The sequence below is a fragment of the Tasmannia lanceolata genome, unplaced genomic scaffold (assembly GCF_043159265.1).
Source record: "Tasmannia lanceolata isolate RefF3 unplaced genomic scaffold, GAP_Taslan_0.1 ptg000037l, whole genome shotgun sequence".
In the NCBI taxonomy this organism is placed as follows: Eukaryota; Viridiplantae; Streptophyta; class Magnoliopsida; order Canellales; family Winteraceae; genus Tasmannia; species Tasmannia lanceolata.
This window is the reverse complement of record NW_027518714.1, coordinates 18469474-18496860: the sequence shown is the minus strand read 5'-3', so window position 1 is coordinate 18496860 and position 27387 is coordinate 18469474. Positions and strand designations below refer to the sequence as shown.

General features: G+C 38.3%; 1 protein-coding gene across 1 annotated transcript; it reads right to left on the bottom strand.

The window, feature by feature from the left end:
- Positions 1-855: 855 nt before the first annotated feature.
- Positions 856-27387, bottom strand: LOC143860808 (uncharacterized). The gene is made up of 16 exons (XM_077371628.1): positions 27175-27387; positions 23970-24650; positions 23118-23430; positions 22038-22184; positions 21796-21884; positions 21546-21638; positions 16030-16156; positions 7244-7308; positions 6984-7158; positions 5159-5353; positions 5032-5079; positions 4365-4508; positions 3222-3304; positions 1692-1807; positions 1310-1395; positions 856-1081 (listed from the first exon to the last, which is right to left on the bottom strand). The coding sequence occupies exons 2-15, from the start codon at positions 24548-24550 to the stop codon at positions 1313-1315; spliced, it is 2259 nt and encodes a 752-aa protein (XP_077227743.1). The 5' UTR covers positions 24551-24650; positions 27175-27387; the 3' UTR covers positions 856-1081; positions 1310-1312.

The window sequence follows — 27387 nt, the reverse complement described above, 5'->3', positions numbered from 1 at the left end:
CATCCTAACCCTTCAATCTATGGACGAACCTTCAGCTGAGGGGGCCTACCTTAAACAAATTGAAACTACAAGGGTGTATTTGTCACGTTTTAAACTATAGGGGTGGAAGTGGATGTGTCAGAAACTAGAGGGGGTGTAAATGTAATTATCCCTTTAACTTTTAACTAACAATAGAAAAAAATGTACATACTATAACTTATGTAACTCGGGTAGGGTCGGGTCGGGCCCCTTCAAACCCGGCTCGACCCGAGATTCATGCGGGCTTTTGAATGCTGAACCCGGCTCGACCCGAAACCCATGAAACCTGAACCCGACCCAAGCTATTTTCAGGTCGGGTCGATGCGGGTCGGGTAAAACCCGACTCGAGTTGCAGCCCTAATCAGAAACCAAGGTCAAAAGTACTCATAATCCCCGCCAAAAGTAATCAAAGCCGGTGAACCTCCTCCCCTCGTTTGTCATTGGGCTTTCAACTTGGGTCGCTTCATTTCTTTCAATCATAAAATGGATGTAAAACAAATTTTATGCTCATTTTTTCCACTTAAAATGGGTATAAAATTTGTTTTACGCCCAGTTTTACATCAGAAGAAACAGAGACTCAGCATACAAATGGGTGTAAAATTGATGAAAAATTGGAAAGAAACAGAGCAGTAAAGACGAACAAAAGAGGGAAAAGACTGAAAAGTGGGAGGAAATATCGTTTCCCACATGAGCAATGGGGTTGAATATTGGCATTAATCACCTACAAAGAGTGAGTTGTGAATTGTTGTTACATTTCCCTTTCCTAATTATAAACCTGCCTGAAATTGAACCATGATCTCATGGCTTTGAATTGTTTTGTTGTTGATTGATCTCAGATTGTAAGCATGCTTAAATAAAGCAAAAAATAATATTGCAATATCAATTTGAGCTCAAATAATATTGCATATGTGAAATCCCATTTACAGAAAAGGAAATTTATTCTCAAAATCAAGTATATAAAGCTATACTTCCAAACAAGCAAGCTCCAATGTTCTCTGTGAATTTGCATTTGATTTAGCTTCTCTTTAATTTTTACAGCAACAACAAACGTCCATCTCTCCATCTACCAGTACAGAAAATCAAAAGGTTTATCAGGGAGGGCTTAGAGAAGATATATGACCTCAGTCATGGACATGAAAAGAAAATGTCATGGGTGCGCTTCTACACAACATTGAAGGCTCAAAACCCTTTTTTACCAATACCAGACAATCAGACCTCTCAAATTACCTCAATAGAACAAATAATATGTAAGAATTTACGACATAAATGGGAGAACATTATGCCATCATACCTTCTAAAGATGCCCTGCTTCAGCCCTATTGATGTCATCAGTTTGAGTGGCCAATTTGACAATGTCCTCCACAAGAATTTTGCCCTCTGTTGATAGGAAAACAGCAAAGACAACAGTTATAGTTTTTTTTTTTTTTTTTGAGAATTACAAGTTGTAGTATTAAGATTCATAAATTCAAATCTTCATAGTAAGTAAAAGACAAATGACATCAAATGGTTCAAAAAACTACGGGAGCTATTTGGGTCGGGTCGGATTGAGCTTTTGCTAAAAAATGAAATGGAATCAACCTGAACCCGACCCAATTTTATGGTAAAAGCTCAACCCGAAATCCTAAAAAATCAACCCCAGTTACACTCTTATAAGAAAGAATTTAGATACCTACCTCTATCTTTGGAGAGGTTGCTGATAAGTTCTTGGACACCCTCCTTGCCTATGGTGTCTTTGAGATACATGGCTGCAGCAGCTACCTCCTCCGGGGTCACTTTGCCATCAAAGTCCCTGCAAATGGGCAATGTGTTGGATCTCTTCAGGGGAAAATTTTCTCATAAAAATGGATGTAGTGAATTTCCCTAGTAAGGTTGAACCTCAACTTTATTATTTAATTTGCTTGGGACCAACCATTAACTATTAAATTAGAACATTTATTATGTAATAAAATTATAACGGCGTCAAATTAGAAAATATTAGATGGTATAAGTTATTAAATTAATGAAGGTTTTTTTTTCGAATGGCAGGAGGTTTTCTGTTTTTGATGCTATAGTTTATTAAATCAATGAGGTTTTTTTTTTGAAAGTTAAATAACATCATAGTGAATGTGCTTCAATAAGAAATTTAAAGAGACTATAGTCTTCAACGATCCACTAGATAAATGTTTCGAAGGCAATTAGGATGTTAGTTCAATAATGGGTGAAGAATGTCAAGCGTTCCACAACCATAAATTGTTTCAGGAACTGTAAGATTAGGCTAACATCCCTTCAGGTGGATGTCACCAAAGATGAAGTTATGGTAAAATTAATGGAGCAAGTCATTCACAGCTACCAATTCAAACCCTACATATAGTACGAAATACCAACTTACTCGATTAACTAGGGGAGTACTAGGTAGCAATCATTCCAAAAGAGGAAAAAATATTTGAAACAATTTGGACACATAAGCGGGGAAATGAAGGGCAAAAACAAAAATCGATATGCTTACTTTGCCCAAAGTCATCCATGTAGAGCAAAGGGGCAACCACGAGGAAAATAGTAAGAAGAATCATCGAGTCTTGCATAGGATATCAAATAGTAGGTGACGGAACAAAGTGATCTAATAAATACATAGGATCATTCAAAGAACATAGATAGAATGAGTGAAAATTTGTTATATAATAACTAATAAGATATCATTTTATTAATTAGAAGTAAGGACAAACTTTGAGACCGGAAACTTTTACCAATTTAAATAGCTTATTAGCTTCATAGAGGATTTATCTATAGAATACTAATTTATAGAGAATCGATTTAAACAAGGACAGATGCCTGCTTAATTAAAGAACAGAGAAAAGACCAATCTTCAGGAATGGTTTGGGCCCCTTTTAGTTTTCCAAAAAAAAGAAAAAAAACTTAATTTTCTTGATCAATAGTTCCACTTTCTCAATTTTGTGACACTAATAGTAATGGTGCAATAATAGTTCCATTTCTCATGAAAGTGACGCACTTCATTTTCTTGAATCAATGGAGACTGGTTTTGCGATGTTATGAAAAAGATAGTTTTAGACAGACTAGGAGAGATGGGAGGACTTGGTCAAAAATTTTGGACAAAAGATATGAACGTCCATCTGCATAAAATTTCTCAGTTATACCAAAATAAGAAAAAAGCGGCAGATAAGCATACTTCATCAGATAGGAAGACGAGGTCTGCTAGCAATTAATACCTGTCAAGTAGTCTCCAACTGTTACCGATTTTAGCATCCACGTCATCAATTTCCTTTTCAAGATTTTGGAGCATAGCATCAACCTGGAGTGTGGCAATACAGCATAAAATAAATGTTATCAGTACAAGTGTATACAATATGTATCTCAATACAGAAGCACAAAAATAAGGTTATCCATATGCCACTAAAACTTCTAAAGAAATGTGTAGAGCCACTTTCGTAAAAGAAAATGATACAAACATGCACACATAGAAAAATTATACCAACATGCACTTCCCGTTTCAATAATAAATTGAAGGATGAAAATGAGAACAAAAAAATACCCTTATTTTAGGTTTAAATTTCCAAACAAATGCCATCACCTATAAAGCCTTTACCAGCGAACGGATGAGACCAACGCCAACCAGAATCTCTCTGCCTGGCCAATATAGAGTTTGGAGGAGAGCCTGCTTGGCGAAAGGACAGCAATTTCAACACCATATTGGCCAAGCGGAGGGACTCCATCGGCGTTGGTCTTTCCTGACCATCAGTGATTTGCTAGTCATTCTTTTGACAAATACCCCTGAAAAAGGGATATTTTAGTCATTTTATTGAAAGTTGGATTCGGCCCGATGGGTTTGACGCTCTTTCTTGTCCTCCATGCCCATGAGCCACACACCTATTGTGCCTTTCTTTTAAGAGAAACAGATTCCATTTTTTCTAACAAGACTCTTGGTAGTAAAAAGGGCAAAAGTGTCATTCGTAAAAGGCTGAAAACTGTGTATTCCCAACTTTGGGGATATTGTTGCTTTACATTTCTATCATATATGCAGGAGTTCAAGTAAAATATCTTAAAAAACAAACATATTTGTCATGATAACGCTTACTCACAAGTTATACACTTATACATAAGTCTACTTTTCACAAGAAGTTACATTACTCTATGGAGAAGGTATAAGACTCCAATGATAATGAGAGAGCATTTGAGGAAAGTGGTAGGAGCTCACAATAGACACAAAATTGTAGTGTATTGCCCAACATTCTTAAAATTAACAAAGCCATGAAAGTCATAACCAGTTGTGAAAGTCATTGACATATAAAAAGAAATGAAATTTGTCATTGAAATAGAACAAGCAATGAGGGGCTAGTTTACCAATTTCTTACCCGATCTATGAGTGCCGAAGAAACCTTGTTTCCTACAGCCATTTCAGCCTCATGGTCACTCTCCTTCCTAGCAGCTCTGTATGCCTTCTTAGCCTCTTCTTCACTTGTTCCCTCTTTCTCTACCATACTATTATACAGTTCTATCTGCCAAGAACAACAAGACAGCATTCAAAAATGGAACTTGAAATCTGCCCGAGTTCATAAGGGGGAGAGCGGAAAGACAGTAGGAAAAATGTCACAAACAAAGATGATTATTTTTACATGGGAAATGATATTTTGACACCATTGATTCAATAATGGCACTACACCCTTTGAGACTTTTCTAATTACCTTTTAAAGGTTGTATCCATTCCGAAAAATCTCTCAACAACCAATTTAAAAAGTGTAAAGAGTAGAGTGCCATTACTGAAACAAGGGAGTGGGGATATCATTTCCCATATATATGTATATATATTATCAATATCATACCAAAAGAAATGGTGAATCTTTTCACACAGTAAATGGAAGGTTAGTAGAATGCAGCCACATTAACATAAGAAAAGGGGATGAGATAAGTTCAAGGATGAACTTTATTCATTCAATTAGTCAGAAGGTCATAGGTTTCACATTTTAGAGGCACCAACAAGTTCCAATGATGATATTTTTTTTTTACAAGGGAAGAACACACCTCTTTGTTGACGAGGCTCAAAAACTCTTCGCGCTCCCTACTAACTGACTGCAAGTTCAAAAATTAATGTTTGTTTCAGGGGAGAGCAGTTCAAAACAACTGGGACAAGATGAAGGTCAATCCTTACGGATGCCGAAGCCAGAACAGCCAATGCGCGGCTAAGATTACACAGCTGCTCTTGTTTTTCCAATGTTTTTGCTTTTGCTAGCTCTTGTGCTTCTCTTGCAGTTGGAATTGACATCTCTTTCAAAGCTAAATCCTCCTGGCTTATTACAGACTCCTTCATCCGAGCTTGCTCCTCTTCCTCTTTCTCTTCCTCCTCCTGCAAACGATTAGTTAGCAACCCATTTACTAATAGACCAATGAATGACAAGATTATCAAACTATTAAGAATGTTTATCCAAGATATAAATGTAAGTTCATAAAGGGAATCAACATTCGTACGATTCAAATAACCCCAACCCAATCATCTCTGAGTGTTAAAAAAACTTTTCGTTTTATCAATGTTAAAAATCTTATTTTATGAGCCACTTCAAATTAAAAATAGCTTTACTCTTTTCACAATTTCAAAATACATTGTTGCTGGGTCATTACACAGGAAAGAACTTAAGGATTAGGAAGCAAGATGCATTGGCTCTGTCATCATCCTATTGGAGCAGTTTGGCCTGGCGATTCTCGAATCCCGGGATAGCTATCCCTGGATTGATCAATCACCGGTAAGCATATAACGATTACGAAATCGCTGAACTGGGAAAGGGATTGGATGTGCTGAAGAGATGATATATACGAAATCACTGATAAGCAGTGCCAAGAGGAGGGCATAGAGGAGATAAGTAGGGAGAAGGGGGAGGACATAAGCAAGGAGATTGCTGGTTGATTGCCGCTTTCTGGTTGTATGGTTTGAAATCTCAGGGATACTGAAATCCTATGGCTGAGCTGAGACGTTGATATCCTCTTTTCTCTTTCAACATTCGACCAGCGATCACCGGAATCCAGCAGTGTGGTCAGTTCATGGTAGCAGAGCTCCTATTGGGTCATGTCCCTAGTAAAGCAATGTCACGGCATCACCGGCTCGCCAGAATCCAGGGATAAGTATCCAGGCGTGCCAAACAGCCCCATTAGTTATACTTATGATGATCAGTTAAAAGGGAGATTTTATATGGTGTAAGGGCTTACAACAATACGGCAGGGGTACCGCCCTTGATATTTGATCCAACAGCAGCTCACTTTTTGAGGAGCTGCTGTTAGATCAGATATCAAGGATGGTACTTCCACCGTACAAAGGCCTTATTGTTGTAAGCCCTTACACCATATAATTTCTCGTTAAAAGGTATCAGCTCTGATCAAATCACTTTCCAAAATTATTTTCTTGTTAATGAATCAAATTTAGTAGTGTGGATACATTAATAAGAACCAAAAGTCATTATACAGGATCATAAGAAAGTATTGACAAGAAGCTCCAAGTCATATATATATATATATATGTGTGTGTGTGTGTGTGTGTGTGTGTGTGTGTCCAGCAAAAAAACCAATACAACACAGATTTTAAGAATGATTTGTCACAGCACTAACACCCTGTAGGAAAGGCACAGCAGATAGGCATAGAACGGCAGTACCCACCAACCAATACAGCTGTCATCATGTGGGTGGACTCCACTATACAGAACCAATCTGCAGCAGCTGAACTTTGCAGGGAGTTTCCCGTACATTAGTCCAATTTTCAAAAATAACCTAAAACTAAAAGATGAGAAGACATGGCTTGAATAGCTACTGACAAAACAGAAGAGTCCATTTTCTTAAAAAAAGGAACAGAAGTTCCAAGGGAATGGAATGAGAAGATCCAAATTTCAAGTACCATCAATAAGGCACAAAGACCAAAAATTTGAAAGAATATCAAGGACATAAGTTTCATGGCATAATTATTCGAAGAAAAAAAAAAGTTTGACGCATACCTTGATTAGTTCCTCTTGCATTTCCAAGAACTCAAGTTTCCTCCTCCTTTCTGAGACAGAATCTTCAGAAGGCAAAGCAGTTACTCCGACAGTATCCACGACCTCATCTGGCAGTGAAGAAAGTGTAGCTTGAACAGCCTCCTCAGGCTTCACCTTTCCAGACACAGTGAAGGCTCTGGCGAATGGCATCATATTAATGCAAAACCAGTACAAAAAAAAAAACATCTGTAAGCACTTCTGAGCAAAAAATACTTAATTACCTTGAAAGAATTAGGAGAGAAGATGGCACAGAATGATTGAGAGACAAGTCCAACCAGTCACGAAGCTGCAATAAAAAAAATAGCATTTAGATGAGTTAATCACACGGTATGGCTTGTGAAACTTGAAATAAAGACAGTATCAAAGTTTTCTCATGCATTTTTTTTCTTCACTACTATGTTCCTGATGGGGACCATCCTTGGGCCCATATTCTAATTTTTATGTGTCTTTTAGGTGCTTTTAAGTCCTTTAAGTTATAGAAGGGATACCACAGCCTTTTCCCATTAAATCATTTAAGTTCTTTGAGTTATGACTGCTTTAATAGGCCCTACACATGTATTACGAAAATTTTAAGTCATTAAGTTTTTAGAGGGTATTTTAGTTCAAAAGTGAGGTTTTTTGTTTAGGGTTTTAGAACATTCTAGTTCCTTTTCTTTTCTTATATATGTGTAGCCTTAGGTCACTTTTCTTGGATGCAATGGAATGGAATGAATACAAATTTGAAGTTTCTCTCTCTCCCTCTCTCTCTCTCTCTCTCTCTCTCTCTCTCTCTCTCTCTCTCTCTCTCTCTCTCTCTCTCTCTCTCATGTGGATATAATGCTTTTTGAAGAGTTATGTTTCATATTAGGTCAGTTTTCTATCCCTAAACTTATCCTTCTCTCTTTATCTTCTCCTTCTCTCTTCTCCCATCACTTTTCTCGCCCTTCCTGGTTGGGTTTATAAACTGCTCTCCTCTGTATCTCTATCTTTCTCATTTTCTTGATCTCTTTTTTTTTTTTTTTTTTTTGGAATGGTCTCATTGTTTTCACAGCCTGTGTTTTTTTTTTTTCACAGCCTGTCCCAAGCCAGGATAAAGGAGGGTTGGCATCAGGTTGGAAACTTTGCCACTCTTCTATGAAAGTTGAGTTGAGAATGGTCTCATTTTCTTGATCTTGATCACTCTTCTTGATCTTGATTCTCTTTCCATGACCTTGATTCTCTATTTCCTTTCTCTCTCTTTCTCTTGGCTGTCAAGGGTTCACATCAGTTCCTCTTAACAACATAAGATAAAGCATAAAGGCGGCTACCCATAAAATAGGATTGAGGACACACACCTAGGTGGGTTGAGTTCAGTACAAACAAATTTTATTTTTCTCCAACAACTAACATTTATTGGTTAAGGAACTAAAGAGATATAATGTGCAGATGTTTGCATATACTAGGTGAGACAAAAGAGAAACTTGAAACCTCCCACACCATTATTGCAACTCTAATAATTACGGGTGCAACTCGGGCGGGTCGGGTTCGGGTTGAGGCCAACCCGAACCCGACCCGAGCAACCATTTACTCAACCCGAACCCGACCCGACCCTAGTTCCAACCCGACGAGGTTCAACCCGACCCAAGCAGCCCTTGTTGCCAACCCGAACCCGACCCAACCCGAGATTTTAAGCTTAAAAACTAAAAAAATTATTAAAAATTTCGGCTTGAACTCGGGTCGGGTTGCCCAAGCCCTCAACCCGAACCCGACCCGAACTCAACCCGGGTTGAGAAAACCCAACCCAAACCTGACTTGAACTCAACCCAACCTGAGTTTTTTCCGGGTTGAACCCGCCGGGTTCGGGTTGAGCCAGCCTGAGTTGCACCCCTACTAATAATGCCAGATGCCCAAGGTCGCACCTAAGAACTTGAACAAAATTAATTGGAAAGGAAATCAACATAGCAACAATCCTATCCTACCTAAGAAAGCTGAAATACATTTCACTCCACTTCTAAAACATGCCACCAACCAAGTCCCCTCAAAACTCTTTTCTTGAAAGAGCCCAAGCGTTTGTGCCTAACTTGGAGACAAATCTATAGATAGATTTTCTTTTTGAAAAATTGACAAAATTTTATTGAAGGCAGTAAAACAAAATGAAATTATAACAGGGGCAAATAGTCCCTCAACTAAAGCAAACCTACATACACCAGAGTTGGCAAATGAATCAGCTACATCGTTAGATTTCCTATAAATGTGATAGAAAGCAACATCCTTTTCCATTTACAAGCATACCTAATGTAGCTTAGAAGTTCCAAAAGCCTCCCAGCCCTTTAGGTCCTCAAAGAAAGACATTTAGTCGCATTACTGAATCTTTCTCCCCCCCCCCAAAGTTTCCCCTCAAACATGCCAAAAAAATTTTTTTTGAAAGAGGTAACGATTTATTAATGCACAGAATTTAATCAATACAAGGGGACAAGACATCCCCCAAATACATCACAGACCATGCATAAGGTCATCAAAATTTACAAAAACTAATGATCATGCTCGGCAATAGAAACAGATTCCCAGTTCACCCCGTTCCGTGCGAGCGAGTCAGCACAATCATTAGCTGTTCGATGTCAATGTTGGAGGACCGGGTGAACGACAGAGATCAGGTCCCTGATCTCATCGATTTTGCTCGCAAGCCGCCACGGTCCACCAGATTTGTTGGAAGCCCATGCAATCGTATTAGAGGAGTTGCCTTCAACTATTAAGAGGTCCGTCCTGTGTTTCGAATACCATTGGAGACCGAACAATAGTGCAGATACCTCCGCTTCATTGGCATCGCATACCCCAGCCGGACCGGAGAAGGACATGATCATACTGCCCCGATGATCACGAAGAACCCGCCGATTCCCACAGGCCCCGGATTCCCACGGGAGCTTCCGTCAAAATTTAACTTCAGCCAGTCCTCGGGTGGTGGACTCCATTGAGGAGGAATATCCTTTCTTGTTTTCCTTTCCGCCGGAGGACTTCAACCACCGGATATTGTATACCACTCTTGGATTTGGCCCATTTAATGATAGATAGCTTAATTTCGAGCACTACCTTCGCGGGACACCGATCTTTTCCAACAAAAAATCGGATTGTTACGTTCCTCCCAAATGTGCCATACTACCGCATATGGGATAGAGGACCACATAGATTCACCTGCATAGCCAATGAAAGCTCCACTCCAATTCAGAATTAGAGTACAGATGCTTCTCTGAATGACCCATGAGAAGCCAAAAGATTTGAGAATTGCCATCCACACCTGGAAGGAGAACGGACACTGCAAGAACAGGTGGTTCAGAGATTCATCAGATTTCTTACAAAGATTTGAGAATTGCCATCCAAAAATATTCATAGAACGGTGAGTAATGCCCTCCCCTTTGCCTCGTTAGCAATTGAAATGTCAATAGGATCCAAGAATGCCAGCAACACCTCTCCATCATTGTCTCTATAAAACTCAACGACTCCAGACAGCCCCAGATTGCCCAAAAGAACAGTTATCAAAATCAAGCTTAATGGTGTCTGAAGGGACAAAGGGATCCATCTTGCATTCCACTTGTCGATCTCCCTTTGATGATCTCCTTCCATTTTTTGAAAAACAGCAATGCAAAGAAATGCCCAAAATTCTTCCCACTAAAGACCAACTCGCTAATAGAAATGTTAGCTTCCAAAGGACAATACAAATAGAGTTACTAGAATACTCAAAAATTACCATGGTTCTAAAAGTGTCTCGGTGAATCCAAAAGTATTGGAATCTGAGACGTGTCCAACACAGGTACTTTGCCAATTTTGAAGAATCCATGTAACATGGCTTGAAGAGAATACATATGTTCGCCAAGCGGAAGCTGATTTAGCATGTCACACGTTTTTATCTTCTCTAAAAGAGCTGTCCAAAAGGAACCTTGAACCCATGGCAGTATGTGCACCTTCCAAATCCTTCCCCACAACCCATCCTTCTTGATATCCACCAACATCGACAAAAAAAACTTGGTCAAGATATCTCTAGACTCTAGAGGACTAGATAGCCCAAACTCATCATCCATCAAAGAAGGATAAACATCCTCTAACATATATAAAAAAAAAAAACTTGGTCAAGAAATCTCTAGACTCTAGAGGACTAGATAGGCCAAACTCATCATCCATCAAAGAAGGATAAACATCCTCTAACATATCAACAAACCTCAGAAGATTGTTAAACTCTAAATCCTTAAATTTCATATGTTCCCCCCACTCTCTCATAACAATCTGAAATGTTTATCTCTATCTATGTCACCAACAAGCCTAAATAAATCCGGGACCTCATGACATAACTGACGATTTCCCATGGCTTTAAATTTCCACCAAAACCAACACGAAATGACATAAATGTTTCTGTTTTTATCCCCACCGAAACGAAACGAAACCGAAGCACATCTCGAAACCAAAATCTTAAGCGCATTAATTATATATTATATCAATATGTATTACATAATTATATTTATATAAATTGAATGTGAAATGTGGTCTAGCCTAGGTATTTTACATAAATATTTATATGAATTACATGTGAGATGTGGTATGTACTGAATTATCAGACATGCACTATCGTGCATGTCCCTAGATGTTTGATTATGATAACTGTCTTGCTTATGTGACGGTTTCCAAGTATGTATTTGCGCTTATTCTAGCATTTTTTTAAGTTTCATCACAAAATTCCATCATTTACATATGTTTCCATATTTTTCCGTGAATTTATAGGATTTCCACTGAAATTTCCAAGCGAAAACAAAACATCTCCATTTCCATGTTGACCAAAACCGAAATTTAAAACCTTGGGATTACCAAACCGAAGGTCTATCCATAATCTTATCCTGTCACCCTTCCCCAATCTAAACCTAACCCAAAGTAAGAACTCACCTTAACTAATAAACTCACTCCATACTCCCCTGCTATTACCCGCCTTGCCCAGACCTCCAAATCCATTGAAATGGTCCCTTTTTCCTAAGGATAGCGTTCCATATCCCTTGTCCCGCTCCCCACTTAGGCTTACAAACTGTCTCCCAATTCATAAGGTGCTTAAACTACCTCCTTTCCTTCTCATAAGAATTTCCTTTGCAACCTCTCTATCCTTCAAGCCACATCCGTAGGAATTCTAAATATCTACATGTAAGAGGTGGGAAAATTAGCTAAATAGACCTTGATCGAGGTGATTTCCCCGCCAAAAGATAACCTTTCTTCAACTTCGCCACTATAGGAGCACAAAGAGTCTTCTTCGGAATCCCAACCCAAAAGGACACCCCCGAATATAATAAAATAAATGAATCCACATGGCAACCTATGTCACAAATGTCTTTCTCGGGAATCTCTCGGCAAGGGAAAATCTCGGGATAGATTTTTTTTTTTTTTTCGGGTATAAAGGAAAAACGGTATAAATAAAATTATTTAAAAAATATATAAATTATTAAATTTAAGAAAAAAATATAAAATAAAAATATTTTCTTTTTTTTTAATGGTATAAAAAAAAGTATTGTAAAAATATCGGGATAATATCGCAATATTATCAGGATATTTTATGATAAAAACGAAAATATCGCTATATTTTGAAAATCTTGGGATTAGTTCAGGATTTTGTCGTTTTATCAAAATGTCGCGATAAAAATGCGATATTTTGAAAATATCAAAATATTGGGGATATTTGTGACATAGATGGCAACCAAACAAACTAGCCAAATCCGCCATCTCACTCTGATACATTAAAGCCCCCTACAATGCCCTTGGTCACATTAAATGCTAGCCTCAAACCACCTCAATATGCACTTCAGGTTCACCACCTCCTCCTATGATTCTCAAAATATCACCTGCAAACTGCTGGTGGGTGATCGAAGTGGTCAAATCAATCTCACAAGTTCGAACACCACCTTGCCTCTGCCCAGGTAGTAAACCTATTGAGAGACTCCCATTATGGTGAACGAAAAGGGGGACAACCAATGTCTTTGCCAAAGGCCCATAGAGCTCTAATAAAAGTCCATTGAGCTCCTATTGGTGATGAACAAAAAGGATGAATGAGAAATACCTCCATCATCCACCCTCTCCATTTGTCTCCAAACCCATTCTGTTGAGCAACTCAATTACCTCACAAAATCCCATTCCACAAGATTGTATGCTTTCTCAATGTCGATTTTGCATATAATTGATGATCATTTTTTCCCTTTTCTAAGACTAAGCTCTCATTGGCATCATAACGCTATCCAACATTTGATGACCCTCCACAAAAACTACTTGGAACCATGGTTTTAAATTTCGACCGAGATTTCGGTTTTCGGTTGGGACCGAAACGAAATTGACCCGAAACCAAAATTTCTGAAATGTCCCAAATTTCGGTCGAAATTTCGGGCAAAATAATAGAGAAAATAATATTTTTTTAATCCTTTACTGAAATTTCGGCCTAAAAAAACGATATTTCGACGGCTTTTACGAAATTTCGAAATTTCGGTTTTTGGAAGGACCGAAATTTCGCCCGAAATCGAAATTTAAAACCTTGCTTGGAACTAAGTGATTATCTCTCTCATTACCTTCCTTGATCTATTTGATAGGGTTTTAGCTATAATCTTACAACAACACCCCCACCAAACTAATTATTCAAAAAGAAAAGAAGAAAAGAAAAATCCCAACCAAACTGATTGATCTATAATTCTTAATCTCCACTGCCTCAGTCACTTCAAAATAAGGGTGACCAAGGTGTCTTTTGCCTCTCTATTTATGCGCCCCCCAATCTCCACTGCCTCAGTCTCTTCAAAATAAGCGTGACCAAGGTGGTTTTTGCCTCTCCAGTTACATGCCCCCTTACAAAAAATATATCATAACCAGCATCAAATCTCCATTAATACAGTCTCACTTTTCTTGGATGAATTCTATAGTGAAACCATCCAACTCCGAAGCCTTGACCCTATTCATAGAGGAGATAGCCCTCTTCACCTCCTCTTCCTTGATGTCCCTTTCCATGTTTCTTAGCGACTCACTAGAAATCTTCCTAAACTCCATCCCATCCAAGAAGGCCCCAAAACCATCTTGCCTATGTAAAATCTCTTGTAGCACCCAACAATCACTTCGTTCACTTGTCCCATGTCCTCCAATGACCTCCCCTCTACGCTAATACTACCTCTTTTTTTATTGATTCAATACAATAGGGGAAAAGATCGTATTGTTCCCTACCGAGACAACGAACACTCTCAACAGATCCTCCACGGGCATACCTCTTCCATGCGTCTTTCTCGTGGCGGGAACAGAACAACAGGGAAAGACCAGGCCGACCTCCCCAGGGCTCGAGGGCGAGCCATACGAGAGTGAGTCGAAAGGCTTTTGTTTCCGTTCTTGGTTTGGGGTCTGCAGCATTGCTTCTATGATCTTAGGAGCACTGGCAACCATGGCCCAAACGAAAGTCAAAAGACCTCTAGCTCATAGTTCGATTGGACATGTAGGTTATATTCGTACAGGTTTCTCATGTGGAACCATAGAAGGAATTCAATCACTACTAATTGGTATCTTTATTTATGCATCAATGACGATAGATGCATTTGCCATAGTTCCAGCATTACGGACAAAGAACGAAACCGTCTTGTGGTCTCACCAACCTCATGCTCAATGCGTTGCTCAGACAGCTGATAGCGAACGGTTTATGGCACGTTCAGAAGCTCCGAGGAACCGGGCACCAGCTCTCGATTCTTCCTTTAGCCGTGGACCGTATAAGCGATGTGCTCAAGAGCGGCTGAAGGGGAGAATCTCAGTTGGCCTTATCCAGTGTGAAATCAATTTGGATCAAGTACTGCTAATGAAGTTTGCTAGGTGTTTGATGTTGTCAAACCATTATGGATGGCTATCTTGCTTATGTGATGGTTTCCGAATGTGTATGTGTACTTATTCTAGCATTCCCTTAAGTTTCATCCAAAAAATGCTATTATTTGCATATGCTTCCATACGTTTCCATAATTTTATAGGATTTCCACTAAAATTTCCAATCGAAACCAAAATGTTTTCATATTTGTGGGAGCCAAAACCAAAATTTAAATTTAAAGAACACGATCAACGTCCCCTCATAGTGGAAGGTGACTCCTCAAATGTCGTAGCCTGGGCCTCTGAAACATCAAAGGGTCCCTGGAGATTGCAGGACCCGGTTGCGGAATTACTAGATCTGATGCGGGTAGTTAATCTGAGACTTGAACACCGAAGGCGATCGGTGACTGAGGTGGCTGACACTCTAGCAAAGGCGGGAGCTAACAGGGAGGAGTTCGAAGTAGTATCATATTTGTAATTAGTCTTGATCCTCAAGGAAGGGTAGCGTTCATCTGTTTTTGGAAGGACAAATGTTCCTCTTTTCTTTTTGTAATAGCCGGGTATGCCCGGTATCCAATGAATATTTGTTAAAACAGGCTGGGACTACTGGTCCCGAATGCTATTTCAATATTTATGGAAAAATTCATCTTTCAAAAAAAAAAAAAAAAACTAAATTTAAAATCTTGGAACAAATGACACGTTAGCATAACTAGCCCAATCCTTAATATAAAAAAAAACACATAACCTCCAAGCTCTAGCGTTCATTTGAATACTTAACACTTAGGAGGCACAAATAAGCGACCTCAACCTCTCCTCTACCGCACCTGAAGACAGCTTTGATTCCTACAAGCCCTGGGTTGGTAATCTAGCTACAATTTACCTTTCACAAAACACTCCATTACGTCCTACGTCCTCCCCTCAAGAAACTACCACTTCCTTTTTTGATCTCCTTGTAACATTTACTTCAACTTGCAATGAAGGCGTAGATATGTGTCACCCTAAACTTCCTGCCTTGCTAATGGCTACTGAATTATCATCTCTTGATCTTTCAGTTTTCCTAATGAAGCCATGCTTTCTCTAAACACAACCATTTTTAGTTAGTTGATCATATATATAACTGGGTACTTGTAATAAGAACTAAAATAAAAAATTTAATAGCCAAAACAAAATTATTCCATTGGGTGGAAACAAAACCCAAAATAAACTAAACCTGTTGGCGCATTTCCTCGACTGAAAGTAATCCCAGATGGCCTCGATCCCTACAAGCTTGCCGAAGTTCAGCTTCTGAAAGAGACTCTATACCCTCCGCCTGGATCATCTTATCATCATTCTTGATCCTAGAAAAATCACACAAATTGGCATTTCATGATAAATTATCGATCCAATCTATCATTCAAAAAAAAAAAAGAAATTATCAATCCAATCTATAACCTTGATGGGAAAAATGATGAAGGATAGAAAAGAAATGGTAGTGAAGAAAAGACAGAATCACAAGTAAAAACTATGACATCCTAGAAAAGATATCAAAACAAGAATATTTTAGAACCATTTTCAAAAAAAATAGAACCCCGTACCATCTATCATACGATAAAATAAACAATTCTATTTAACAAAATGAGGCACAAACAACAATCTGTTTAAACACAAAATAGAGCAGTGGGGACTAATTGTTCCCTTCTACCGGGGTTTTGCCATATGGCAAGCTCTAAAACTTTTGTGACTACTCTTTGGTTTTTCAATAAATTTCAAAACAGGGGAAAAAACTCCTCCAAGCTATAGCAAAATAGCAGCCCTGCTTTTGAGCATAAATGAAGTTTAATAGTGCACACTACATTGAACAACCAACATCATTATAAGGTCTTAGAAAACTTCGGTCATAGAAAGTAGCAACTACCTCACAAAACAGATGCAGTGTACCCACTTAGTAATGTAAAGGCATCAGATATAGGTCTCCCATATTTTAAAACCAATGTAGCAACTGCTCAGAAGATCCTTGCATGAAAAGACACAAAAAAAAGGGCAACCAGATCATTGAAAATACACGGTTTTCAATTTCATTCTTTTGTAACTAAGTAGTGAAGACGGTGAAGCAACATTTGGAGGGCTGCTCAGTGCCTCAGCGTAAGGCTAACATCTGCCATGAATTGTCAAAATTAGCTATGATTTGTGGACACGGATATGGAGTGTCGGACGTGGCAAACCCCCAAAATTTAGAAACAGGGACACAGTTAAAACAGAAAGTATATATGATCATGATTTGTTGACACGAATTCTTGTGTCGAGTTTCAACACGGATACGAGGAGTCTAGCAGGGCAATTCCTAAAAATCTGGAAATAGTGACAAATTACTGATTACTATTATAATTTATGTCAATATAAATATGGTATTAATTTAACAAACTAACAAATCTTAGGATTAATCAACTATAATATAAATCAAACATGAGATAAACAAATAACAACATATTCATAAATTTAATCTAATCTCTTTAGTCTCCAATATGAAGCGAGAAAGGGAGAACAATAGGATACAATGAATATAGTGTTTGTTTAGGGTTTTAGGTTTACGGGAGGGGATTTAAAAACAAATATTAGTTAAAGAAGAGAAGAGTAAATAATAAAAGAGGTAAACACAATATTCAATAATAAAATTGAATGTCACACTTGACACGGTATAAAAATGTGTTGGCATGCCCACATTAAGTCTGAAACTTCTAGCAGTACATTTAAAAGTGTCGAAAAGAGTGTCAACATGTGTGGACATGCATGTCACGTCTGACACGGCAGGACACGTGCGTCAACAATAAATTAAAAGTGCCGGCTAAATCATCGAAAATTAGTATTCAAGTTCCTTCTCCTTATTCATATTTTCCGATCTCCTCTATTTTATTTTTATTTTTTTTAATAAAAAAAAAAGAATTTCCTCTATTTAATAGTTTTCTTCATCAAACTAATTATTTAACATTTCTCTAGAGTAGCAAATGCATTTCATATTTTTCAATCTCCTCTATTTGGTAGTTTTCTTCAACAACCTAATTATTTAAGATTTCTCTAGAGTAGCAAATGCATGCAAGGATAAGTAATCCTTAAACAAGTTATCAAAGCCAGCTCTTGCTTCCACATAAATAAATAAACTAAAAACGCATCCTGCGAATGGAGAAATAGCCAGCTCTTTTCTTTTTTTCTTTTTTCTTTTTGAAAAATGACAAAAATATATTGATAATTCATACGAGAATTACATGAAGAAGGGACCAGGAGTCCCCCATGACCTACAACGTATGAGGACCTAGGAGATAACTCCAGGGCCTTAAAAGAAAATTCCAAAGCTATTCCCCCGTTACCCTCCTCTTTACATTCACCAGTCCAAAACAAAATCACTAAAATTTCAAATTATGCTACCTTCCTAGAAGTTGTCCTCAATATCCATGATAATAACACCCATTCAGTAATTACAACCCCCTGAATACAATTCAATGATCCTTCCTGTTAGGTGCAATAAAGACACTCGTGACCTCCAGGAAAAACACCTTCTTTGGCCAGGCAGTCTACCATCATATTTCCCGACCTCCTCCTAGTACTATCATCAATCTGGTTTCGCGAACAAGGTCTTTGATATCCGAAATCATTTGCTCATCTACTCGGACTAAATCCTCCTTCCAGACAGTGATAATACCCCCAACGGTTTCGACTGCATCTTATGAGCACCATTGACGATTGTTTCGACCCCAAATCTCATTGATAGAATTCTCCGCTACCCCAAAAACTTAGATTCAATGTTACCATGAAACGTCAGGTTTTCTCCTATGGCAGATGTCCTTTGCCACCATCTTCTTCCTCTTCGTCCCCAAACCCCTAATCTTCCAGATTATGATCTTCTTTTGAGAAAACGAATGTCCCTCCCATAATACCCTCTAACTTTTGCGCATCGCAAGGCTTTATGCTCCCTTTTTCCTTTCCCCAAGCTTTTTGATTTATGTTTACCGTCTCGATCCCTGTTTTCGATCTCCCTGAAAGTCTTTCGGGTGCATACATCAGTAGGGTCTGAGGCAACTCTCGGAAGGCACCCGTCTAACTCAGCGTCCAAAGGGATATCATCAACACTCACGTCTACGTCGCATTCCTGAGAATTCAGCACCGTAGCCACGGATAGAACAATTTGATTCCGGCAATGAGACGGAGAGCTGCAGACCCCCTTCGAGCAAATGAGATGCAGATCCGTATGGGCAGGAGCCGAATCCATTGAATGCCGACGAGGGAATTCAAGCGAGAAGGAAAAAAAGGGGGATCTAGTCCTCTCGAAAGGGGACAAACCAATTGCCGATCTCCGGGTGGGCTCTCCTTCTTTAGGTGCTTAATGAGGCCCACCAGCTCACTAATTAGATTACCCAAGAATCCAATAAGACCCGTGGGCCCAGATTCTGAGAATGAATACATCCATTGGGTTGTGTTCAAAGGCATCTTTAAAAGCCCAATATTTCTCATATCGGGTAACCTACAGTCCTTTACAATATTGTCACCTTCGATAGCCAGTTGCATTTCCTCGAAAACACGCAAATCAGGGACCACTAGCCAGGCTGGCGGACTCTCCAAAGGACCATCCAGAGTTGAATTAATTTGGGGCGACTCTTTTTCTTGGGGATCAGCATGAGCTACCAAGTGTCCAAGGGCTGGCACGAAGGCCAGAGCAACAACTGCTCCAAGCTTTGAATTTCAAAATCTTCGTTAGAATGCACCTACACTCTATCTTGCGATGAAGAATGTGCACCACGCGCATTTGTGCTAGAGTGCGCTGGCATCTTCTCCCATGCTCCATCTTCCGATGAGTAACTATCCAGATCTCCTTCCTCCGACTCACCCTCCGATGATGTGTCATTGTCTGGCACTATCGGACCTGGATTCAAGTCTCCCGATACACAGTCTCGATTCAAGTCCGCCATTTTTTCAAGCTTCACCCACTGGATTGCACCATCCATACAAGTTGGAACCATTACTGAGATTGGGCAATTTCCACTTATAATAATTTGGATTTTTACTGCTTCGTATCCTCTACCAGCTTTACAAGAGAAGTCGGATGACACCACTCTCCCAATTTTCTTAGCAATCCTTAAGAAGTTTTCCTCGCACCAGGCCTGCGGGGGAATGTCGGAGATACTCCACCAATCTCTCGACTCCGTTGATGAAAACTTTGCATTCCAAGGAATGAATTCTACGAACAGAGAGTTCCTTGATGTTTTCCAAATGGTTTGAGTTCTCTGAATGTTCAAACCAGGAGGAAGAACTATCATGACCTCTAACACGTCCATCTTGTACACATCTAGGGTGGCTCTCGAGCCACACCTTTGTCTAAGCTATTTTTCACGTGCCAGAATGTTTCCCGACCAGCCTTCTCGAATCTTGCCCCATAAACTCAGACGGGTATTGCTTATAGACACCAGAGGTACAATGTCACTGCTATCGGGCGTGCCCTCCACTATTTTTTGGCCTAAGACTCCCACTATGAAACCTCCATTGCCTTCTCCAGACGAATCGCCAATGCCGTCTCCCATCAATCTTCTACTCATTCTGTACATGTCACAGTTCACCTTGTCCACTCGGCAGGGTTTCCTTCGCTCTCTCTCCTTTTCCAAGCAGGTGAGAGTGGCTTTGAATTTGTCACCTCCATCTGGTAACTTGGATTGCAAGGCCAGACTAGAATGCATTCGTTGAATCTTTTGGTCGAGCTGACGATCGGAGAGAAATTTGACATCCATGGAAGGCTTCTGCAGAAATAGCCAGCTCTAACAAACATTGGGATATACATTTCAAAAAAACATCGGGATATTCAGAAAGGCAGATTTATGGAGATACAACAATCAAACTTAAGATATGGAGCAATGTGGTACTCATACCCAAAATAGAAGATAACACTTCTAAAGCAATCAAACTGATGAAATGAAAATTGGTTTCAAAGAACTCAAGAAGGGAGATGAATATCCTAGTTGAGAAAAACACAACTGGACATCTATAATCCTCTTCAACGCAACTTACATGACTTCCAACGGAACCCTACAAAAATATTATATCCCATAAAATAATGAACTTCACTAAGCTATGCAAACACATAGGAAAAATAGGATTTTGATCCCACAAATTATCCTACACCAAGACTTCCAATAACCAAAATAATGTGGATAGTAAGGTAACTTGCTTAAACCATGGCATTCATCCAGGAAAAAAAGTATGACTAGGAAAATGGAAGCTTTGAGCAACCTGCTAAATGAATCGGATATCTATCTCAAGATGCAAATCATCCACTTTTACAAATGTTACTTTGTCAATAGCAAAAATGTACTAAATCACTTGCTAAATGTCTCTTGATCAATGCATCACATGAGAGCCAAAATGTGACATTTTCCCAATATTTGAAAACTCAAGTTTGAAGTGAAAATAAATTTAAATTGACGAGAAAAAACCTACAAAATTAAAATTGCAGATAGGAAAAGAGATAAGATAACAAATTTCTAATCATAAAGTTATCCAGCACATTAGTGTTCAAAATTAAAATTCTAACCATGCCATCAACAAAATCATTATCATGGAGTCATGGACACTACAAAATGTCATTTCTTCCAATCAGGAAGTACTCATTTTCATTTTAGCTTTTTTTTGTAAAAAAGAGAGAGAATAAATTTTATGAAGAAAAAAATTAAGGAGACCACAAGAAAGTAAAACAGGCCAAATAATTACCATGCCAATCTTTTCCGGAGCATATATCGTAAATATGCATCTGTTCCATAAGGGCTGATTCCCATATATTTGCACATATTTACCAGCCTAGGCCTGTAAGAAACAGATATTACAATAAATACAAGCACTGGAGACAAGAAAGCAGCAAGAAATACTGACTAATAATACTCAGGTAACAGAGGGCTTCAGTTACAGATAAAAAAAATCGTAAGTATGCATCCAAATACCAAAGTGACGGAATAATGGCAACCTGCTGATATTGTCCAGAGTCAGCTCATCATTGAACAACTTTGCAAAGGATAATATTTCATCATTTGATACGTTGGCACCAGTCCTAACCTAATTGAACATCCCAACATTTCAGGTTATAAGATCACCACATCATACCACCAAAAGGTGCCAAACAAATAATAGACATAATTGTATAACCCAAGAATGATTTTGAACTGAAATCAACCCTTTTAAGAGTAAAATTGCAGGCATGACATTTACCTTGCCTAAAAATTGATCAAGATCTTCTGCTGTTTGTTTAATCTCTCCACTGCGTGAGATTTGAACTTCCTTTGCCATTTCTTTGACTGTGTCCTGCAAAAACTTTGCATACTCTATTCTTGCAGTAAGCCGCCTTTTTAATGCTTCCTACAAGTAGAACATCAAAAGGTAGTACTGAGACCAATGTCGTTATAGAAAGAAAGAAAAATATACAATAGAGCATAAAGTAAGGCATACAAGTATCATAATATACATCAACACTGTGTAAGAAGGTAACAGATAGCATGTAATGCATATAGACGGGTGTGCGTGTTAAAAGACACATTCATTTTTACATAATTTATGCAGTTTGAGCCAATAGAAACATTCTTACAATATTTAATTTTTTTTATTGGAGACTGGATAGCATACTTAATTCCAGTACACCCAACTTCAATAGGGGGGCCAGTGAAGATTAAACATCTCAAAAGACCAATTGATACTGTTAGGGACTGTTCGGTACTTTGGTTGCCACATGCTTGGCATCCTCAAGAATTTCCCAAGCAAAAAAATGCACTCTTTGGTAACTTTATGGTGTTTGGTTGCCAACTTAGCATCCAAATCTTTTTGTTACCTTTTCAAAAAAAAAAAAAAACTTAGCATCCAAATCCCTGGATACTAATAATTGCATGTCTGGTGACGTGGCATCAATGTCCCCACCTTATACTTTCCAAGCCAAATTTCTCAAAAAAGGAGGAATTTGTCTTGGAAATTGTGCTTTTCTCTTTCTCTCTCTCTTTTCTTTCGATATTGGTAATGACACCCTCTCCCACTGCGCTACGAAGTTGGAAACCAAACACTACTTATCACTATTCTACAAGGTAAATCCAATGTACATCAAATGTTTGGTTCCTCCCTATTGACTACTTATACCACTAATCTACAAGATAACTACCTATATCCAAACATTTGATGTTTGGAGAATTGCTCCTAGGGAGTAATGCAAATTACAGGTTACACAGAGTAAAGCAGTAGGCAGAATTCCATTCACTAAAAAAAAAAAGTAGCCAGAATTTTGACAATAACTATTGCAATCAGCACCTCTTCTTTCATCTTGTCCTGGAAGGTTGATGGCAACATGTTGGGAAATAATCTCAGGAACACAGGCAGCAAGAGCTCCATGAACGGAACTATGATAAAAACTGCGAAAGGAACTAGCCTGAAAATATCAGCTGTCGTGCGTGTCAGTTGCTGCCGCTCCCTCCTTGATAGGCTCTTTCCGCCGGCAAGTTTCAACAGTAATCGCGAACAAATCCTAGCATCTGCCCAGAGTAGTTTTGTGCCCAGCCAATAGTGTTGCAAAACCGACACAAATGAATCCTTCCATTGAATAAATTTCTTAGCCCAATCAGCCCTGAAAAAAAGAAAAAGATAAGAAAAAGAAAAGTTAAAGAAGCGATGTCAAGTAAATGACTACGCACCAAGGGCCTGTTTGGTTGCTTGGGGATGGCTCGGAGAGTAATATAATAAGTCAAAGGGGAGGAAACAAGCATTTGGTTTGTCTAGAAGAATGGTGGTAAGTAGTGTTTGGTTGCACGGCAGTTCTCTCGAAGAGTAGTGGAAAAAGTAGGAGTGTCGTTACCAAAAAGAGAGAGAGAGAGAGAGAGGAGACAAACATTTTCCAACATTCTTCTACCAAAAAACTTTTTGGTAGAATTTGGTGGAAGAGGAGAGGGACATTAGTGCCACGTGGGCAAAAAGGCAACAATGACGTTTAGAACATGTCGGGGAGTCAGATGGAACTTCAATGTAATATTGGCAACCAAACATGGATTTAGCATTCATTGGCATTTGAAATTCCAATGAATGCAGAGGGTTTGTGCAAGCAAACAAGTCCTAAAGCAAGATGAATTTGAATTCAAAACAAATAAAGCCAAAAAGAATAACCATAACCTGCTCATAGAAGCAACAGCTCTCAAAGCAGGACCAATCCCCAGGAGCATAGACCAAAATTTTCTTATAATAGACTTGGCATCCTTCTGAGATTCTTGCAACTGTTTTGCTTTAGCTTTAGCTTTAACTGTGCTCAGACCTTCAACTGCCTGATCACATTCCTCTGGTGATGCCTCCTTTACCTGCTTTGTATTCTTTTCTTCATTGGCCTCATCCCCACTACGCATTTCGGGTTGACCAGCGGTGGCTGTTGACAAATTACGTATAGTCTGTGAATTCCACTTGATTTCCAAGGGAAAAACAATCTGTGATCTCCCATTTCCATGACCAGAAGCAGAAAATCCGCAAGAATTATGCTTAAGAAATCCTATTTCTGAAGAACCCAATGATCTCGCTTTAGATAATAAAAATGAAGCCCTCTCCTTTCCACAATCAGCATCTGCAGAAGAATGATCACCAACCCAATTTGAATCAGCCAATCGGCCATGCCCGAAACTTGAAAAGCTTTGAATTGAGCGAGAGGACACGTTCAGGTGTTCCAGGAGGCATTTCTTCCTTCTAAAAATAGCTCTCGCAGCCATTATCAAACTTCTCTCCCTTTTCAAGAAAGGAGACCAATGGTCATATCTTTTGGAAAACCACTGATTTTGAGCTGGTAAACACAAGTCACCTGGCTGCAAACTAAAAATGTGACATCAAAAATTAATAAGTACTCAAAGTTCCAATCACAAAACAAGCAACAAGAACTTAGAGGTGATTTAAGAATACATTTGCAAGATCGTTCCACAATTAACAGTGTACATACTCACTTTCTCTTGCAGATATCCTTACAAAGGTCATAAATTTGTGTTTTCCCATAGTTGCCCAAGTGGGAAGCGCGTGCGAGAAGCGATGCAGGAAGTGAGGGATTTAGAAAAGAGAAAATGAAGGAAGCGAAAAGCTCTAAATAAAGAAAATAGAAAATGCGTGGGCATTGTCACTGAAAGTCATCGTACAACATGCAATAATCCTCATTGGAAGCGAACAAGAAATGTACCAAAAGAGTATGATTGTAGTAGGTTAGGGAGGAAGGATTAATATACGTAAGGATTACAAGTATAAAAGTATAAAAAAGACTTCACGATTAATTAGAATTACAAATTTTAACTATGATTTGTGGACACGGACACTAAGTGTCGTGTGTTGACAAGGACACGGAGTGTCGGATGCGGCAAATCCCCAAAATTTAGAAATGGGGACAGCTAAAATAGAAAGTATATATAATCATGATTTGTCGATACGGATTCTTGTGTTGAGTTTCGACACGGATACAAGTTGTCTGACAAGGGTAACATCTAAAAATCTAGAAATTGTGGCACGTACTTACACATAAAATTATTGATTACTATCATAAATTGTAACAAAATAAATATAGTATTCATTTAATAAACTAATAAATTTTAGAATTAATCAACTATAATCTAATGGAAGAAAATGATCCATGTAGATGAACCCAACTAGTGTCAGGATTAGACTTCGTCAATCTGAGCCGGGTAGACCCTTTCACCTTCTTCACAAAAAATTTCTAAAGGATTCATTAACCGACCTCAATTAGTTTGGGACAAAGGCTTAGTTGAGTTGAGTTGAGTTGAGTTTAATCAACTATAGTCTAAAACAAACATGAGATAATCAAATAACAAAGCATTCGTCAATTTAATCTAGTTCTCTTCCGTCTCGAATATATAGCGAGAAAGGGAAATCAATATGATTCAATGAATATAGTATTGGAATTAGTTTGTTTAAGATTTTAGGTTTAGGGGAGGGGATATATCAGCAAATATTAGTTAAAGAAGGGCTAATAGAAGCGTTAATAATAAAAGAGATAAACACAATATTCAATAATAAAACACAATGTCCCACTTGACACGGTACAAAAACATGTCTGCATGCCCACATTAACTCTGACACTCCTAGCAATTCATTTAAAAGTGTCCAAAGGAGTGTTGACGAGTGTGGACACGTGTGTGTTGTCGGACATGGCAGGACACATATGGCGGCAATAAATTCAAAGTGTCGGCTAAATCATAGAATTTTAATACTTTCACATGTTTTAAGCATTTATATTTCTTTAAATACGCTCCTTCAGCATTCAAAAGGAGAAAATATTCTTTTAGGAAAAAAATACCTGAATAGAAAACATACTCATAATTACGAGGAAACACGTAGGAAGCGACTAGGAAGTGCGCTTCCCCTAAATTTAGGAAGCGAGGAGAACTTAGCTTGCGAAGCAAGTTTCCTAGGAAACGAGCTTCCCATCCAACTAGGAAGTTTCCGGTAACTATCAAAAGATCCACACAGTTTTCATTTGAAACTTAAGATGAGTATTCGAGTTTTAAATGCACTCTTTCTTTAAATACGCTACTTGAACATTGAAAAAAAAAATATTCTTTTACAGAAAAAAATACCTAAATAGAAAACGTACTCTTAATAAAGAGGAAATGCGTAGGAAGCGACCAGGAAGCACGCTTCCCCTAAATTTGGGTAGCAAGAAGAACTTAGCTTTCGAAGCAGTTAGATGGGAACTATGGGTTTTCCGATATCCGTACAAGTGTCAAAAAATAGTGTTCTTCCCAAAACTTAAAGAGTGCTCATACTCTCAGGCCTTCAGACCATCCAGACTCGTCAATCATGAAAAGGCAACATCAGTGCAGTTCAAAAACGCAAATTTTGATTAGAAGATAGTTATGAGCTCTACGGATTTTACCCAAAATTGACATTCTCTAGAGAAATTGATATCCAAATAAATTCAGATTCTTCATCCAGCCTCTTCTACGTTTATTCAAAACATGTATTTTTGAGAAGGATAAAAAAAAGGACCATTCAAAAAAATAAAAAAATGTTCTGATACAGATAAATATTCAATGAATTCAACTTCATTTTAGGAGATTCTCCAGCATAAGAACATAAACGAATTTCGCCTCATTTCATCAGATATTGAATACGTGTTTTCTAGACAATGATACTCAATACTCCTAACATTTCTATCATTCAAGAAAGTAAAAAAAAAGAACAATCTACGATTTCTCAGATGATCAAGATAGTAATCTCAAAGTAGAAATCAAACAAAAAGAAGTAAAATCTACGAGTTCTCAGATGATCAAGATAGTAATCTCAAAGCAGAAATCAAACAAAAAGACGAAATGAAAAGAAAATAGAACTCATTTACCGGATAGCTCTCCTACTTTTCTAAGATTCCTTTGATTAAGGTCGATTCTCAGTCGATGAATATTCCACAAGAATTCAGAATCTGAAGCTCATTCTTGAGTAAAAAGTAGAATGAGTGGATTCTAGGGTTCAAGAAAAGACAAAAGAAGAATAGTGAAGCAAAAATGAGTTGAAATGGTCTTTTTATATAAACAGATGAACCCTTCTCTGTTGT

Coding starts and splice junctions, on each gene's coding strand:
- LOC143860808 (XM_077371628.1), bottom strand. CDS start 24,550: ATGGCTGCGAGAGCTATTTTTAGAAGGAAGAAATGCCTCCTGGAACAC. Junction 5,354..6,983: donor TGCAAGAGGAACTAATCAAG/GTATGCGTCAAA, acceptor AATCGTTTGCAG/GAGGAGGAAGAGAAAGAGGA. Junction 4,509..5,031: donor TGAGCCTCGTCAACAAAGAG/GTGTGTTCTTCC, acceptor TGTTCTTGGCAG/ATAGAACTGTATAATAGTAT.